Consider the following 14,982-nt stretch of genomic DNA (forward strand, 5'->3'; position numbering starts at 1 on the left):
TAATCGAATGTAGGTATGTTTCCCCAGTCGTGTGTCTGATTGATATCGGATCGATGCTATATTTATGTCATCATAATTATATTAACTTACCTTCATAACAGATTTTAAAATTTACGCATTGGTGGAAACCGTTTTACCTACCTACTTAATTATTACTTGAAAGTAGGTATTTTTACCTACACAGACCATATGAAAACTGACGGTTCACAGAATATGATTTTGACTGAATCACAAATAGCATGATGAGCCTAGGAGCTGTCGATGACGGCCTATGTGACATCGGCAGCTAGGGAAGTGGGCGCGGGCGCCAGCGGCCCCACCACGGCGCTGCGCCTACGCTGCTCCGCAACATTCACCCGCGCGCACTTCTACTTCGAACGTCCAACATCGCGCGCGCATACAAACATTTACCTTTAAACGTGATCAGTATTAAATTGTGATGGAGAAAGAGCATCAGCCGGACTCGATGGCTACGATCACCATGAAGCCGGAGTACCCGCCGTCGGAGTATAGCGCCTCAGAACCGCCACCGGTATGAATTTACCCGTTACCCGCTTTGATTTATGTTAAGCACGTAACGCTCACGGATCTACTTATTGTCATCCAGTTTTTTGGGTTGTGACACTGTTCTAAGACGAAGGTTTGTCATAGAGTTGCAGGTTGAATAGACTCGGGATAAAGGAGTGAGACGTCGGTTGCGAAGTAAAACGGTTCGATGCGGGAAAGCGCCTTTCTCTTGCGCTGTGCGGAGCTGACGTGTTAGTGGCTACTTGTTTGTAAACAAGGGTTTAATTGCCCTTGATATACCTACACACATTCTAGTAGCAAAACTGTTTGCATCACTTCAGTATTACAAAAAAAAACCTTGCATTAATAAGTCCATGTTTAATGTAACTTAATTAACTCACTTAGACAATGTTAAACAGTTTTAGTAGGGTACCTATTCAATTCAAAGTATGTAGAGCTGTAGGAAATAAATCTAAATAGACATTCACGACATTGATTATTGGTATAATATTTTATATTATATATACGTTATTAAATTTAATAGGTACAATAATTTCGATTAATATTGCTTAGGTATATCTATCCTATGGTCATTTGAAAGAAGTACTCAACATACTTTTGCCGAGAAGGCGCAATAACATTAACCATTATGGTACTCGTACGTGTTTCATAATAGCTCTTAAGTCTATTGACTCCATATTTAGAGTCGTCAGGGTTTTCCTGCGAAAGGTAGCGGCAGCCACGGCCAAGTCAGGTATTATTTTATTTGTCTGCGTTAAACAAAAAATAAATAATAACATTCATTGTCAACGCATTGTACCTGCACAGAATTTCTATAAACAGTTTAATTTATCTAGGTAAGCTGACATTAAATAGTATTTAGACATAGGTCAGCTTAATGGGCAATGGCTGTTCGTGACAGATTTTATCCATTACTTCGTAACAAGTGGGATGTTTAGCCATTCACAACAAAGGCCGGTAATAACTATGACAGTAAAATTCAAGGTTGACGACTGACGTGTTACAAAACTATAGGGTATTATGAAAACTAACCTTTGATGTTTTCCTTTTCTAGACAATGTCTACAGTTATACCGGAGTTATACTTACTTTACTCTTTGTTCTACAGTCTATTCGTTTCCATTAGGCGTTTGGGTGATTTATGACATTTAGTAAGTAGTCTAAGTATGAAATCGATTAAAATCTAAAAATATTGCTAGCAATATTATAGCTAGGAATTATGGCAGAATAGTTTCAACTAGATAAATGAATCTAGCATGTTTACTACCTAACCGTTGTTCGGTCATATATAAATATAAGTAATATACAATCACATAAATGATCAAATGGTACCTATTAATAAAATTTAAGTATCGAAGTATTTTTTTTTCAGAATAGAACTAACTATCTTCGGATAGGAATAGAGTAACGGTTTTATTATGGTGAATATATACATATTTAAATTGGGTATTATAACTAAAATAATAAACATATGACGTTTATGAGCAAGAATAGCAAAAACGAGTTTACTCGGCATACTTACTTAAATTATTTATGATCAAGTTTGTCTGTTTGGATGTTTATTGTTCTTGTATTTCTTAATCGTGAATGTAAGCAAATACTTCAGGAATTATGATAGCGGCTCCCGTCCCGGTCATGCAAATGCGTTTGACGTAGCCCCGTAAATGAATTCTTAAGCGTTCCTTTCCGAGAATTGCGTCGCGTATGAATGTGGGAATATCATTGTTCTATTGTCCATGGCCATCCATTAACATTGCCACTTATCACGCTTCTGCAGCTCACGTATTTATCCAGCCATTATATTCCTGAAACTTCGTCTTACTTAAAAATCATTACCCTCACTTAACATATAGTTATGTTATAGGTAGTTTCTAAACAGATATGGTACTTACCAAAAAGTCGGTAAAGCGTCTCGAATTGATATATATCATTCATTCAGTTTTGTATTTAAGGTTGTTAACCAAATACCCACAATATTACATACTTGCGATGTTATTTAAGGACCTATTTAATGTATCCAAACATAAAGGAAAAAGATAGGTAAGTACCTGTCTGCTTAACTAAACATGTTTGAGCAACTATTAGCCAAATTATTCTCCAATTCAGAGGTGTGAATTTTAGCACTTATTGAAAACGGGTTCGCTTGCAGCAGTGGAGATAAACACACAATAAAAGCAATTGCAGTGAAATCGTTACTAGGACAGTTGACCGAACGTGGCCGCAGAGCTGCCGCGGTCTTGCGTCACGTCCGACTGGCCAGCTATCCACACCACAGCCTGCTCAATGTAGGTGTACAAACAAGTAGTTGTTTAGGGGATTCCGAAATATTCCAATTTTATATTAGGGCGTTTTCTAAAATAAATATTGAAAACCCGATTCTCACGAATCCTGGCGTTTTTGGGTTCTTTTAACTCAGAATCACTAGCATATTCAATCCTGATGATAAAAAAAATGGCCCAAAAATTTGTATGAAAATTGTACATTCCACATGCATTCCACGTCCATACAAGTGAAAAATTTTCTCATAATACCTAAAACGTGACGTAATGGAATGGACATTTTGGGACATCTTTTTTTAATGGGAGGGTGGAGAATGCTGTCGATTCTGAGTAGAATGAGCCCAAGAATGGTCAGGTTTGAAAGAATCAGGTTTTCGATATTTATTTTAGAAAACGCCCATTAATGCCAGTCGCAATTATTACAATTAATACTTTTCCGTGTTGTAATTTCAAACGCTCAAAAAATACAGACGCTTCGCTTTAAATGAATGGATATGGATAATTTAACTTTATGCAAATCATACACATTTCTATTAGGAAGCTACCTGGTCTATTAGTCGAACAAAAATAATATTTTTAAGCAGAACCAATTTCCACAGCTTGTTGTCCACAGATATATCTACCTAAACAGGTACCTGTTTGGTTTTCGTGACGCTAATATATTGCTGGTTTTTACACCGTCAACGTGATATAAACATATTACCTACAGTACATATTAATTCGATCGTTGTAGGTACATTGAACAATCATTATGAATATCAATAAGGCTGTTTATTCTACACCGAAGCGCACAGACAATGGTCGAGAGACGTATTCATATTTTACAAATAAGATGTTAGGTACTTCGATATTTACCTATATCATTTCGTTTAATACGAATATATTTGAGTGCGAGCGACAGCTGAGATAAATATAAAATCAAAATCAAATTACAAGTCTTAATACGCCGTCGGCTCTATACTTAGTGCGTTGGACATGTACAATATGCACATATTGCACATAATGCTAGTCACCCAACACTCCAACGTCTCCAACCAATTACAAAGATAATATACTGACACCTACCGACCACTGTCACTACTGTCAGGGTACCATTATAAGTCTGACCTCCGATTATTGAGGCTTGTTAAGATTGGTGAGGTCAAGTTACACTAGTTTCGAGTAGAGACAAAATGTTTTGAGAACAGCTTGAGTAGAAAGTGGCTATTCTTAATATGGCTGTTGTTATGATGCACGTGATGGCTTTATACTATGTTAGATAAGCCTCTACTGGGAGCGATCTTTATTCAAATATTACTTTAATATGATACCGAGACCAATTGTTTATTTTTTCACCACACCAGCTCGTAAAGGCTCTCTTTATTCTTCAATAACTATGAGAAAGTTGCAATACACGGGAGTGGCAAAGTATTTAATATCATGCTAATTTCGAGTTGTTTTCTTGTGTTAACTAGTAGAATTGACCTGAAGTCATGATTTTGAATGATACATATTAAACAGGTTTGGTGAAAAATTATGCTTTTCACTCGATGGCAAAGTTTGTTCAACCCTCGTGCCTTGAAACCCTCGCAACGCTCAAGATTCCTCTTTTCGAAGATTCAAATTTTGGAATCTTTCATGCAAATTTTCAAATATTGTCATGTAGGCAACTTCTTAATGCAAGTGTACCCTTCTTAATCACTTATTTTAAATATATTTTCGATCTCTGTCACAATACAGAGGGGCTACCGCAAAAACCGAATTTCGCAAATTGCGGGCATTTTTCTCTGTCACTCTAATTACGCCTTCATTGGAGTAAAAGAGCATTTTGCGAAATTCGGTTTTCGCGGTAGCCCCTCAGAAGGCCTTTACCTACCTAATCCCTTCGAAATGTCAGGGTCCTTTTTGTTTTGACCTCCTCCCCATTATCACTCTCTCAGCTAGGCAACAAGGCAACCCTTCACGATGCAGTCGCGTGTTCTTTCGCTGAGAAATATAACTTCGTTTTTTCACAATACAGTCAGCAACAGAAGTTGCTAAGCGGGTGAGCTGTTCAAAATTACCTTGACACGCTCTTATTATCTGAACAATAAAATCGCGTCAAGATCATTTTGAACACCTCGCCCGCTTAGCAACTTCTGGTACTGACTGTACCTACATTAACCGGCGTATTCGGAGTTTAATAATTACATCTGGATCAGTTATGGATCTGATCCAGATCTAATTATTAAATTTTGAATACGCCTGTATGCAAGTCGATGTTCGACAGTGATTTTTGTCTTTTCGTGCATTAAAATATTATGTGTTCTGCGTTTCTACTCTTATGGAGTTGGACCAAGATAAGTCTGCAACGATTTTGATAGTACACCCAGTTCAAGTGTTATTTATACGTACCTAATAATTTCATAAAAGTTTGACGTTTAAAATAACACTTGCACTGCGTGTGCTCAAAATCGTTTGCAGACTTTTCTTGGTCGAACTCTATCTACTTACATAATTTAGTTTTCGATACGTGCAGTTTGATAATATTCATCGCCCGTCCGTGCGTGTGTGTTTTAAGTCCAGTTAAACATGCATAAAATGCACAGCCACCTCAATGAATATTTCTCTTTCGTCATTCAATTTAATGAACAATTATTTCGCGATTTCTCTTTGCTAAAAATAAAGGCCTGTTATGTAAAAAACAAATAACTGACTGTCATGGAAATAATTACCGTCTAAATGTGACGGTGATAATGTTTACCTACTTAGGTATAGGTATTTACAGATGAGAATATTTAACGAGCTTCCATAATAATACATATTATCAATGTATTTTGTTTAACTATACGGAAATTCATTAGCAGTTTCTGGTTTCCTACATCGTAAGGAAATATTGCACATAAGCTTAACGTTTTATATAAGTTAAGCACTTTTGTAACCGTTAAACAACTGCGAACGCATGGTTGAACGCATAACTTAACATGAATTCTTTAATTTACAAAACATCACATTTATGATAATAAAATATACAATATAATATGACTGATTCGCACTAGTTGCAAGGCAGTTTAGCAGAGCAAATTGTGAAGATCGAAATCGACGCCGTTTGCACTCACGAAAGATGTTGATGGATTTCTCGAATGCAATCGTGGAAGTACTTTCACTGGCCCCTCTGCCCCCCCCCCCGAGGCCGGCGCGACTTCGTCCCTGCAGTACGCAAGTTATGTAACACTGCAATTCTGTGGAAACCGATTCGGAGTTGTTAGTAAACCGTCACTTCATTAACTTTGCCCCGCTAAAATAACCATGGCGTTCGAAGTGCGAATTGGTTCTTTTGTGATGAGCTCCGTGGGTATTCAAGAAAAGTGAAATACTTCGCGTGTTTTCGAACGTAATTAATGAGAATTGCTTACATAAAACTATTATGTAATCTTTAGAGCTTTTAAGTTTCGATTAAAACAACTACGGGTCTCTGACCTACGACCTTATCCACATCAGTACCTAGTCGTTTTGTCTTTAGAAAGTACTTTTTACTTTATTACTATTTGTCTACCACTTGAATGCAACAATAATTATTAACGCAAAGTACTCCGCATTGGAATCAGCTTATGACTTTGTGCCGGTGGCTATTGAGACGGCGGGGCCTTGGGGTTTAGAGGCTCGCTCCTTCTTCAGGGAATTAGGGCGTCGTCGTTTGCGTGAGAGGGGCTGCGATCCTCGTTCTGGGTCGTATCTGGTTCAACAGGTATCCATTGCAGTTCAGCGGGGAAACGCTGCGGAAATAATGGGTACCTTTGAGCCAGGTACTATCCGACGGGTTATTTTAGATTTAATTTTATCAATGTTGATGGATGAAATTTTATGTACATTGTATTTTATTCTTTTAGAATTTGTTGCTTATTTAGTTTTTAGGTATTTATTTATTATTAATTGTATAATTTTTGACTTTGTAATTGTACTTGGTTGCAACGAATAAAGATTATATATATTAAAAATTATTTGAGATAACTCACAACTTGATATTTTTAAATAAATAGAAGCCTTAGATACATAGCATACTATACACTACATTATTTTGCAGTGATGTGGTAGGTACGCCTACCTCATATTTGATTTTAGGCTTTGTTGTACTTACGTTATCGTTAGTTACCAAACTAATTAATCGAAATCATCGAGGTACAACGGAACTACGTAGTCATATTTATATCGTAGAAGAATTAGAAAAGATAATTATTTCAGTTTATTTCAGAATCGCAATCAAGCCAAAGCTAGCTGAACTGAGTGTTAGCGATCGGAAAGTGTTGCTACGGCCAAAACTAATCGATTTTAAACAATGTTTTTTTATTAAATTGTTATTTTATGATTTCTACATTAGGTATCGGTTTTGATTAAAATTGCACATTCGTAGAGTCGTAACATAATTATTATGTGTATGTATTTTGTATGTGTATGCGTTTTTGGCGCGATTAACATATTATACTCATGAAAAATTTCAGCTTTCTATTACTATCACAGAGCTAAACCGCGGACGGGTATAGGTACAGACATGGCGAAACTATAAGGGTTCCTAATTGACTACGGAACCCTAAAAAGATGTGTTAATAAAAAAACCTTTCTAAATAGTAGTAGGTAATTAATTTCGTTTATCGTCTTCGTGCCACTCATATTTCGTGCATACATTGCTATACATAAGTGTTCGTCTTTTTTATGTCGGCAATAAATGATATTATACTAGCCCCGCCTAAAAAAAATCAAGATAATATGTACCTACCTACATATTATTTTGTATTTAGAGTGACACAGTAATATAGTTACTTTATAGGATATGGACTAAATAACCCAACTGACCATTTATAATATAAGTAGGTATGCCGACACAAGTACCTACAACCAAATTAATGTTAGGAACAAGCAACAATGACTTTGATATTATGTACATTATTTGATTATGCTTAGAAATAAAGGAAAAGTGGAAAATTTCACTGTCTCTGGCGAGACTCGGACTCGGGACTCGTTTTAATAAGTTTAATACTCTTACGGTAGATGTCGCTAGGTGCCTGGTCCCTAAGGCGCAAATGAAGAATATGGAGGAAATATTCGCTACATCGGGTAAGTCTCGGTAGATCAGTTGGCAGAGCGATGGGGTAGTGATTATGAGCCGCGAGTTCGAGTCTTGCCTGAGAAAGTGAATTTTCCACGTTTTCTTTATTTCTAAGCATTGTGTTATCGTTCGCAGACGTTTCTGCTTAATACATAATTAATTTAAGAATAAACTTAAAAGTGGAAAAATTACTGTCTTGGGTGAGACTTGAACTCACGGCCTCTGGATCGATATTCCAGCGCTCTGCCATCTGAGCCACCAAGACCTCATCTATAGCCAGCAAATAATAAATAATAGCATCGGTCGCAGACGTTTCTGCTTGTAAAAAAAAAAACAAAATTAATTGTTTGATTATTCTTCAGATATTAGGTAATTTTGTTTAGAGAAATCGAATAGCGTTTAACATTTGTGCGTGTTTGTAGGCATACCGACAGCGGCATTCGTCCTCGGTGCAGATCGCGAGGATCGCGGCGCTGACGGTGGTGGCTGCCTCCTTCATCCTGGGCTCGTTCATCCTGGCCTCGAGCTGGATCGCCGCCCGCGCCTCTTGCCACCAGCTGGAGCAGCTCGACGCCATGCTCGACAAGGAACTTGCCCTTGAAGGCAGAGCATACGGAAATGATGCTCTTGTGGCGGTGAGTACTTACTTAGTCATTATTTTAGGGTAAGGGTGGTAACACCTGCAATAAGTCGTGTCTGATGATAAAAATTCCCGTATGGACGCTACCAACTCCAAAATAGGTTGATCAAGGCAACTATCTCCTTTCTCGACAAATCGCGTGCTATATAATCGTAAACCTGGAGAAAGCTAGACCTTGCAGAGCATTCAAGGATAACTTCTCTAAAACCCACTTTTCCATTCAGTTACTGGAGTTAATTTCTTTTAAAATTCTTAGGATTGTGGCAAGTATTGCTACAAGTACATATACATATGTTAATATGTGTTATCAATGGTCTTTGACGTAACTTCTTACCTGAAGTTACCTATCGGTAATTTAGGTACTGCACATTGTGAAAGAAATTTTAATGTTTTCATTTGCAAAATAAGTAAAAGCTTTTTAAATAACTTCAGTTGATGCAAGACATTTACATACGTTGAAGGACTCGTATAATTCCGGCTTCTAGGCACATGATTGTATAAAAAAATACTAGGTATAGCCGTGACTAATTCGTGCATCTCGTCTTTATTGTGTTTGTACACAAAAGTAGGATGTGCCGGCAAACACAGACAAGCAATCTCGTTTAGCTTAGTCGTCAGCCTTGAAAGTCGCCGCTTACGAGCTTTTTAGGACGCCTCATATCGCATTATCCACAGACACTACTGACGGAATTGCAGAGATTCATTCTGTGTCAACGAATCTTGTTATTGTAAGAGGGATTATTTACTTTTTATGCTGGTAATGTTATGTTTGCCGGAGTCATTATGTAATAGTTGCGAGTCTGTCACAGTCGTACATATGTCAGAAGGTATACATTAAACTATTTAGCGTTGTGATTGCTACACGGAGATGTTCACTCGTAGCACATTCGACGACGCAGCGACTAGTTCACCTTGAATATATTCTCGAGTGTTACGCAAAGATGCGATGCGAAACATAGTTTTTTGATTTAACTCCATTGATGGTGCAAAACGATAAAAGGTTAGTTATTTAAATAAGCGCTACCTACACGACCATTAACGATAATAGGCTCATTGTTTACATGCAAAATTTAATAAAGACTATGCAGAGTTGTATGTGTTCTATATTCAGTAAGTTTTTGCCTTAAGTGCGCCGGGTCTGCATAATGTATTACCTATGTGAATTGTCCGACATTGTCGTTTTTCTGGCGAGCGATTAGAAGTCACTGTTAGATTGCACACAAACAAGTCGAATGACTGTGCGTGAGAATAGAGGCAGACTAAAGATTTAACGATGTTAAGTTTCGAAACTTAAAATTTGGGCATCACACTACTTTCATTTCCAGATTTGGTATCCAAAATAGTCATAGCCCAATAGTAAACAAATGCAACCACTTATTTCCGCTTTGTTAACTTGCAAACACGGCACTATATTTAAGACAAACATTAGGTATATATTTATTAAATGTGCATCAGAGTTAAAAGGCACGTACCTACTCGTACCAATACCTGTAAGATTGCATCATCAGTGCCGGGTACAGTGAAGTGAAGTTAGTCAAAGGTCATGTCAACCACTAATGAGCTTTTATGGGATTAATGGCTACGGGTTATTATTATGTCTGACTTCATGCTGGCGACATTGCAGCGAAAGTTGCGCCGACTGGCCATTGAACCCAGGTCGCCAATCGCGGATGCATCTTCGTCTCCGGTACACAATTTCTTGTGCATTTCGAATATAGCACTTGCGTGTAAAACTCCGCGTGAAAGTGTAATTATTTAAGTATATTTATCACATACGTTTATTTGAAAGGAGACGAACGAGGGAGCGCATAATACAATACCTTCTATATAAGATGTCAAGAGGATTGTTGACATTTTACCTATTGTATTTGTACAGCAAATTGAATTTAAACTGAAGAACATGTCATAACATATCTTCTCAGTGATTGTTATCATTATATTTCTCTGAAAAGCGGATAATATAATGATTGTCTACAACTTCTACAAGGGACAGTTATCCACCTAACTAGAACTGTGCTCATTCACGCCTTTTGTAAAACCAGTTATGGCCCGCATTGACTAGCATAGTGTCTATGTCGTTACAGTTATCCGTGCATAGATTAATATTGTTTTCCTATTTTAAAAGAGTGGACATACTTTCTTTTCCTCGTTTATTGTTCGTAAGTCGGCTACGATGTAAGCGCTTACACTTATTGTCATGCTAAGATTGCTAAGTGGCTGGCCAGTGGCGGATTTGCAGTCTTTGCCGCCCTAGGCTCAGACCCTGTAGCCGCCCCTTCAGCATCAGCAGCCATCATATTGACTACATTTAGGTCAGGCAACGAAAAGGTATAGAGGGTGGCTTGGGACACATTTTTAACTTATTAACTTTGTTTGGACTCTGTTCTTGCTCTTGAATGTCTATAATTTTGCATTAAATTTCCATCAATAATATTCACGATGCTCACGAGAAAAGGAACCCGAAAGATTTTAACAGTGTAGCAGATCTGCGAAATCGACTCCACACTCGCGTTCGCGGCGATTCGCGCACGAGTGTGGAGGGCCCTATACAAGCCCCCCTCCAGACTATTGTGCGTGAATCGCGGCGCGACTTCGCCGAGCGAACATATCGCGACGTTGACGTATGACTCCACACTCGCAAACTTCTCGGTGATTTCGCAGTTTAGTTCAGGCCAAGATGGCTGAAAAGCATCAGCTTATCGAGTTTAACTGTCATTTATCTAAGGCATCATACTTGCTGTAGCTATTTTTCCATTTTGTTTTGTTGTAAAACCGTATAATATAGCCGCTATGTATAATAGAATTAATATTTATCTTGCAACTGATGAGCCAAAATAGTGTGTATTGTGGAGTCTTGCAAGTTCGCGCTTCGCGCCTCCTTTGACGCTGGCCGAAAAACCGACAAAAAACGGGGAACAAGGCGCGAAGGCGTGAACAATCTGTGAAATCGACGCCACACTCGCGTTCGCGGCTTCGCGCCGCGATTCGCGTACAACTGTGGAGGGCCCTCAAGATATCGATAAACTGTACTAAATAAAACTTGTAGCAAAATTATTCAGCTTTCATTTTGTACAATGATGAGTCGTTAGAACGCATAGTTTCCGAGGGTTGTCTATTGTTTGTCCGAAAATTGTATAAAATAATACTCATATGCCCGAATTTTATTTGCCCGAATTCTTTGTTTACCATAAAAATGATGTGACATACTCTTTGTTTACCCGATTATTAGATTTCAGAACGTACGAGTGCCATACGTGTTGTTGTCCATATTATTAATTGTAATAATACTATTTAATAGAATATTTAAACGCCATACTAAATAATGGTTTTTCCCCGAATCTATCTAGTCACTATAATTCTGGCATACGATTACGCAGTCCGCCCTCAGAGCCGGAGCAAGGCGCGCAAAAAAAAAGACCTAACATCGACTTCTGAACCTAACCTATCCGAGTCGGAGTGCCCCGGAAAGTCTTGCTCGCTCCCTTCGCTCGCTCGCTTGTTCGCAGTTCTAACCTAATCTAACCTACTTTCTGGTAGCCGTTTTATTTTGTAGAAGGTCACAGTTCTAACCTAACCTAACCTACTTTCTGGGAAGCAATTTGAATGGCAAATTTTATCATGGCTACAAAACAAACAAAGTTTCTGGCACGTGACTAATATCGTAAACAATAAGTATTGCATATGTAATTATGGGAAACAATATAATGGCTGTTGACTATTATGACAGATGAAATTATGGCAAATGAAATTCTGGCAAGTGGGTGTATACCGTTTCCGAGCGAAAAACCGAAAAATAGGACCTTCAAACCTCCCTCTTCCCCCGGCTCAAGTGCTACGGCCGGGGACTTTTGATATGTTCTCCTCCTAACTAGTTCAAACAAAGTTACGAAGTCAAAAATTGTGTTCCAAGCATTTCTCTCTATACCTTTTTTTGAGAATTCGTTGCCTGGCCTAATTTTGTGTTATTTCTTGTTATCATCAGCGATTTTTTTGCCACAATTTGCCGCCCCTAATATCTCGCCGCCCTAGGCTCGAGCCTACTGTGCCTTATGGGAAATCCGCCACTGTGGCTGGCTAATACAAGAGCGATTGTCACGCCACTGCTTTTCGTTAATTTCAGTTAATTTTGGCACCTGACGTCAATATTATGGATGGGAATTTAAGAAAAAGCGGTTTTAATTTAATTATGAGGAATTCTGCCTATCAAGATGTCAAGTCTGCTTGTTTAGATTCAGGATCAGATAAACCAAACTTTTTGCAAATAAGGCATTTCACTTTTGCAGCAATTTTTAACTATTTAAAGATTTTATTAGGTACATTAAGTAAAATACGAAACGTAAAATAATAAAATAATTACGTACCAAGGTACTTACAAAAATATATTGTATGTACCTACGTAACACCATGTTTAATAGTTGTACAGTTAAAAATGTGGCAAACCCATAACATTATAATACATTGTATATAAACATTATTAGACAACCGTGAAGTCCTTGATTTACCCATCGTGAATATCAAATGCGTATAGTATATTCTGCTATCAGCATTGGATTGCTATGAATGTACATATGTACATCACGTAATTTTTTGCCTATTTTCTTGAAAAACTGTTAAACTATTTATCCTAAGATTAAAAAATATATATATATATATATATACATATTTGAGATTCTTACAATGAGCTTTCATTTGATATGTAACACGATATAGTTTGAAAAACTTTATTTTTTATTTTTTTCATTTACCTCCCAAAAATGGCCTCCATATTTAGAATTAATTTACTTATTTATATTACACGTCCATCTTTGGGTCACAAACCTACATATGTGTGCCAAATTTCAACTTAATTGGTCCAGTACTTAGTTTCGGAGAAAATAGACTGTGACAGACGGACAGCCAGACGCACGACAAACAAATTAATTTTAAACATAGGTGCCACTATTGGTGGGTAAATCAGAAAATTTAAAAAGAAAGTTTTTCAAACTGTATCTTGTTACATATCAAATAAAAAAAACCGGCCAAGTGCGAGTCGGACGGGTTCCGTACATTACACAATTTTAACAATATGTTTTTTTAATGAAAAGTGAGTAAAATGTCTTTAAAAAACCCGTAGGGGTCGGATAAAAAATAAATAAATAATGAGCCTATAATATTTCCCACTGCTGGGCACAGGCCTCCTCTCATGCGCGAGAGGGCTTGGGCTATAGTCCCCACGCTAGCCCAATGCGGATTGGGGACTTCGCATACATCTTTGAATTTCTTCGCAGATGTATGCAGGTTTCCTCACGATGTTTTCCTTCACCGAAAAGCTACTAGTAAATATCAAATGATATTTCGTAATTTTATTTAAAAAAAAATTGATTTTGATATTTCGTACATAAATTCCGAAAAACTCATTGATACGAGCCAGGATTTGAACCCGCGATCTCCGGATTGAAAGTCGGACGTCATATCCACTCGGCCACTAGCGCTTCAAAAACCACCACCACCAGATCAAAAACTAAGTACTGTCCGACTCACGCTTGACTGCACATTTCTAATAGGTTTTCCTGTCATCTATAGGTAAATAACTATTTAGTGTGTTTTTTTTTCAAAATTTTAGACCCAGTAGTTTCAGAGATAAAGGAGGGGGGGGGGGGGAATGGTCATTTTTTGCCTATTTTCTTGAAAAACTGCTGAACTATTTATCTTAAAATTATAAAATATATATATTTGAGATTCTCAAAATGAGCTCTTTCATTTGATATGTAACACGATATAGTTTGAAAAACTTTATTTTTTAATTTGCTCTTTTACGCCCTAAACCCCTCCATATTTAAAATTAATTTGTTTACGTTACATGTATTTTTAACAATATGTTCTTTTTAATGAAAAGTGAGTAAAATGTCTTTAAAAAAACCCGTAGGGGTCGGATCAAAAACTAAGTACTTAAGTCCGACTCACGCTTGACTGCACATTTCTAATAGGTTTCCTGTCATCTACAGCTAAAGGACTATTAAGTGTATTTTTTTCACAATTTTAGACCCAGTAGTTTCAGAGATAAAGGGGGGGGGGGGGAATGGTCAGTTTTTGCCTATTTTCTTGAATAACTGCTAAACTATTTATCTTAAAATTATAAAAAAAATATTTGAGAATTTCAAAATGAGCTCCTTCATTTGATATGTAACACGATATAGTTTGAAAAACTTTATTTTTTAATTTGCTCTTTTACCCCCTAAACGTGGCCTCCATATTTAAAATTAATTTGTTTACGTTACATGTATTTTTAACATGTTCTTTTTAATGAAAAGTGAGTAAAATGTCTTTAAAAAAACCCGTAGGGGTCGGATCAAAAACTAGGTACTTAAGTCCGACTCACGCTTGACTGCACATTTCTAATAGGTTTCCTGTCATCTACAGCTAAAGGACTGTTTAGTGTATTTTTTTCACAATTTTAGACCCAGTAGTTTCAGAGATAAAGGGGGGGGGGGGGAA

The 14,982-nt window shown here is 37.3% G+C and overlaps 1 protein-coding gene across 1 annotated transcript in view; it reads left to right on the plus strand.

The window, feature by feature from the left end:
* Nucleotides 1–352: 352 nt before the first annotated feature.
* The window catches only part of LOC134651944 (uncharacterized), an 86,520-nt gene continuing 71,890 nt past the window's right edge, over nucleotides 353–14,982 (plus strand). Inside the window, exons 1-2 of the mRNA XM_063507072.1 lie at nucleotides 353–532; nucleotides 8,291–8,503. Coding sequence (XP_063363142.1) covers nucleotides 440–532; nucleotides 8,291–8,503 — 306 coding nt within the window. The 5' untranslated portion in view covers nucleotides 353–439. The remainder of the gene's footprint in view (nucleotides 533–8,290; nucleotides 8,504–14,982) is intronic.

This window comes from Cydia amplana, chromosome 11 (genome assembly GCF_948474715.1).
Source record: "Cydia amplana chromosome 11, ilCydAmpl1.1, whole genome shotgun sequence".
Lineage (NCBI taxonomy): Eukaryota > Metazoa > Arthropoda > Insecta > Lepidoptera > Tortricidae > Cydia > Cydia amplana.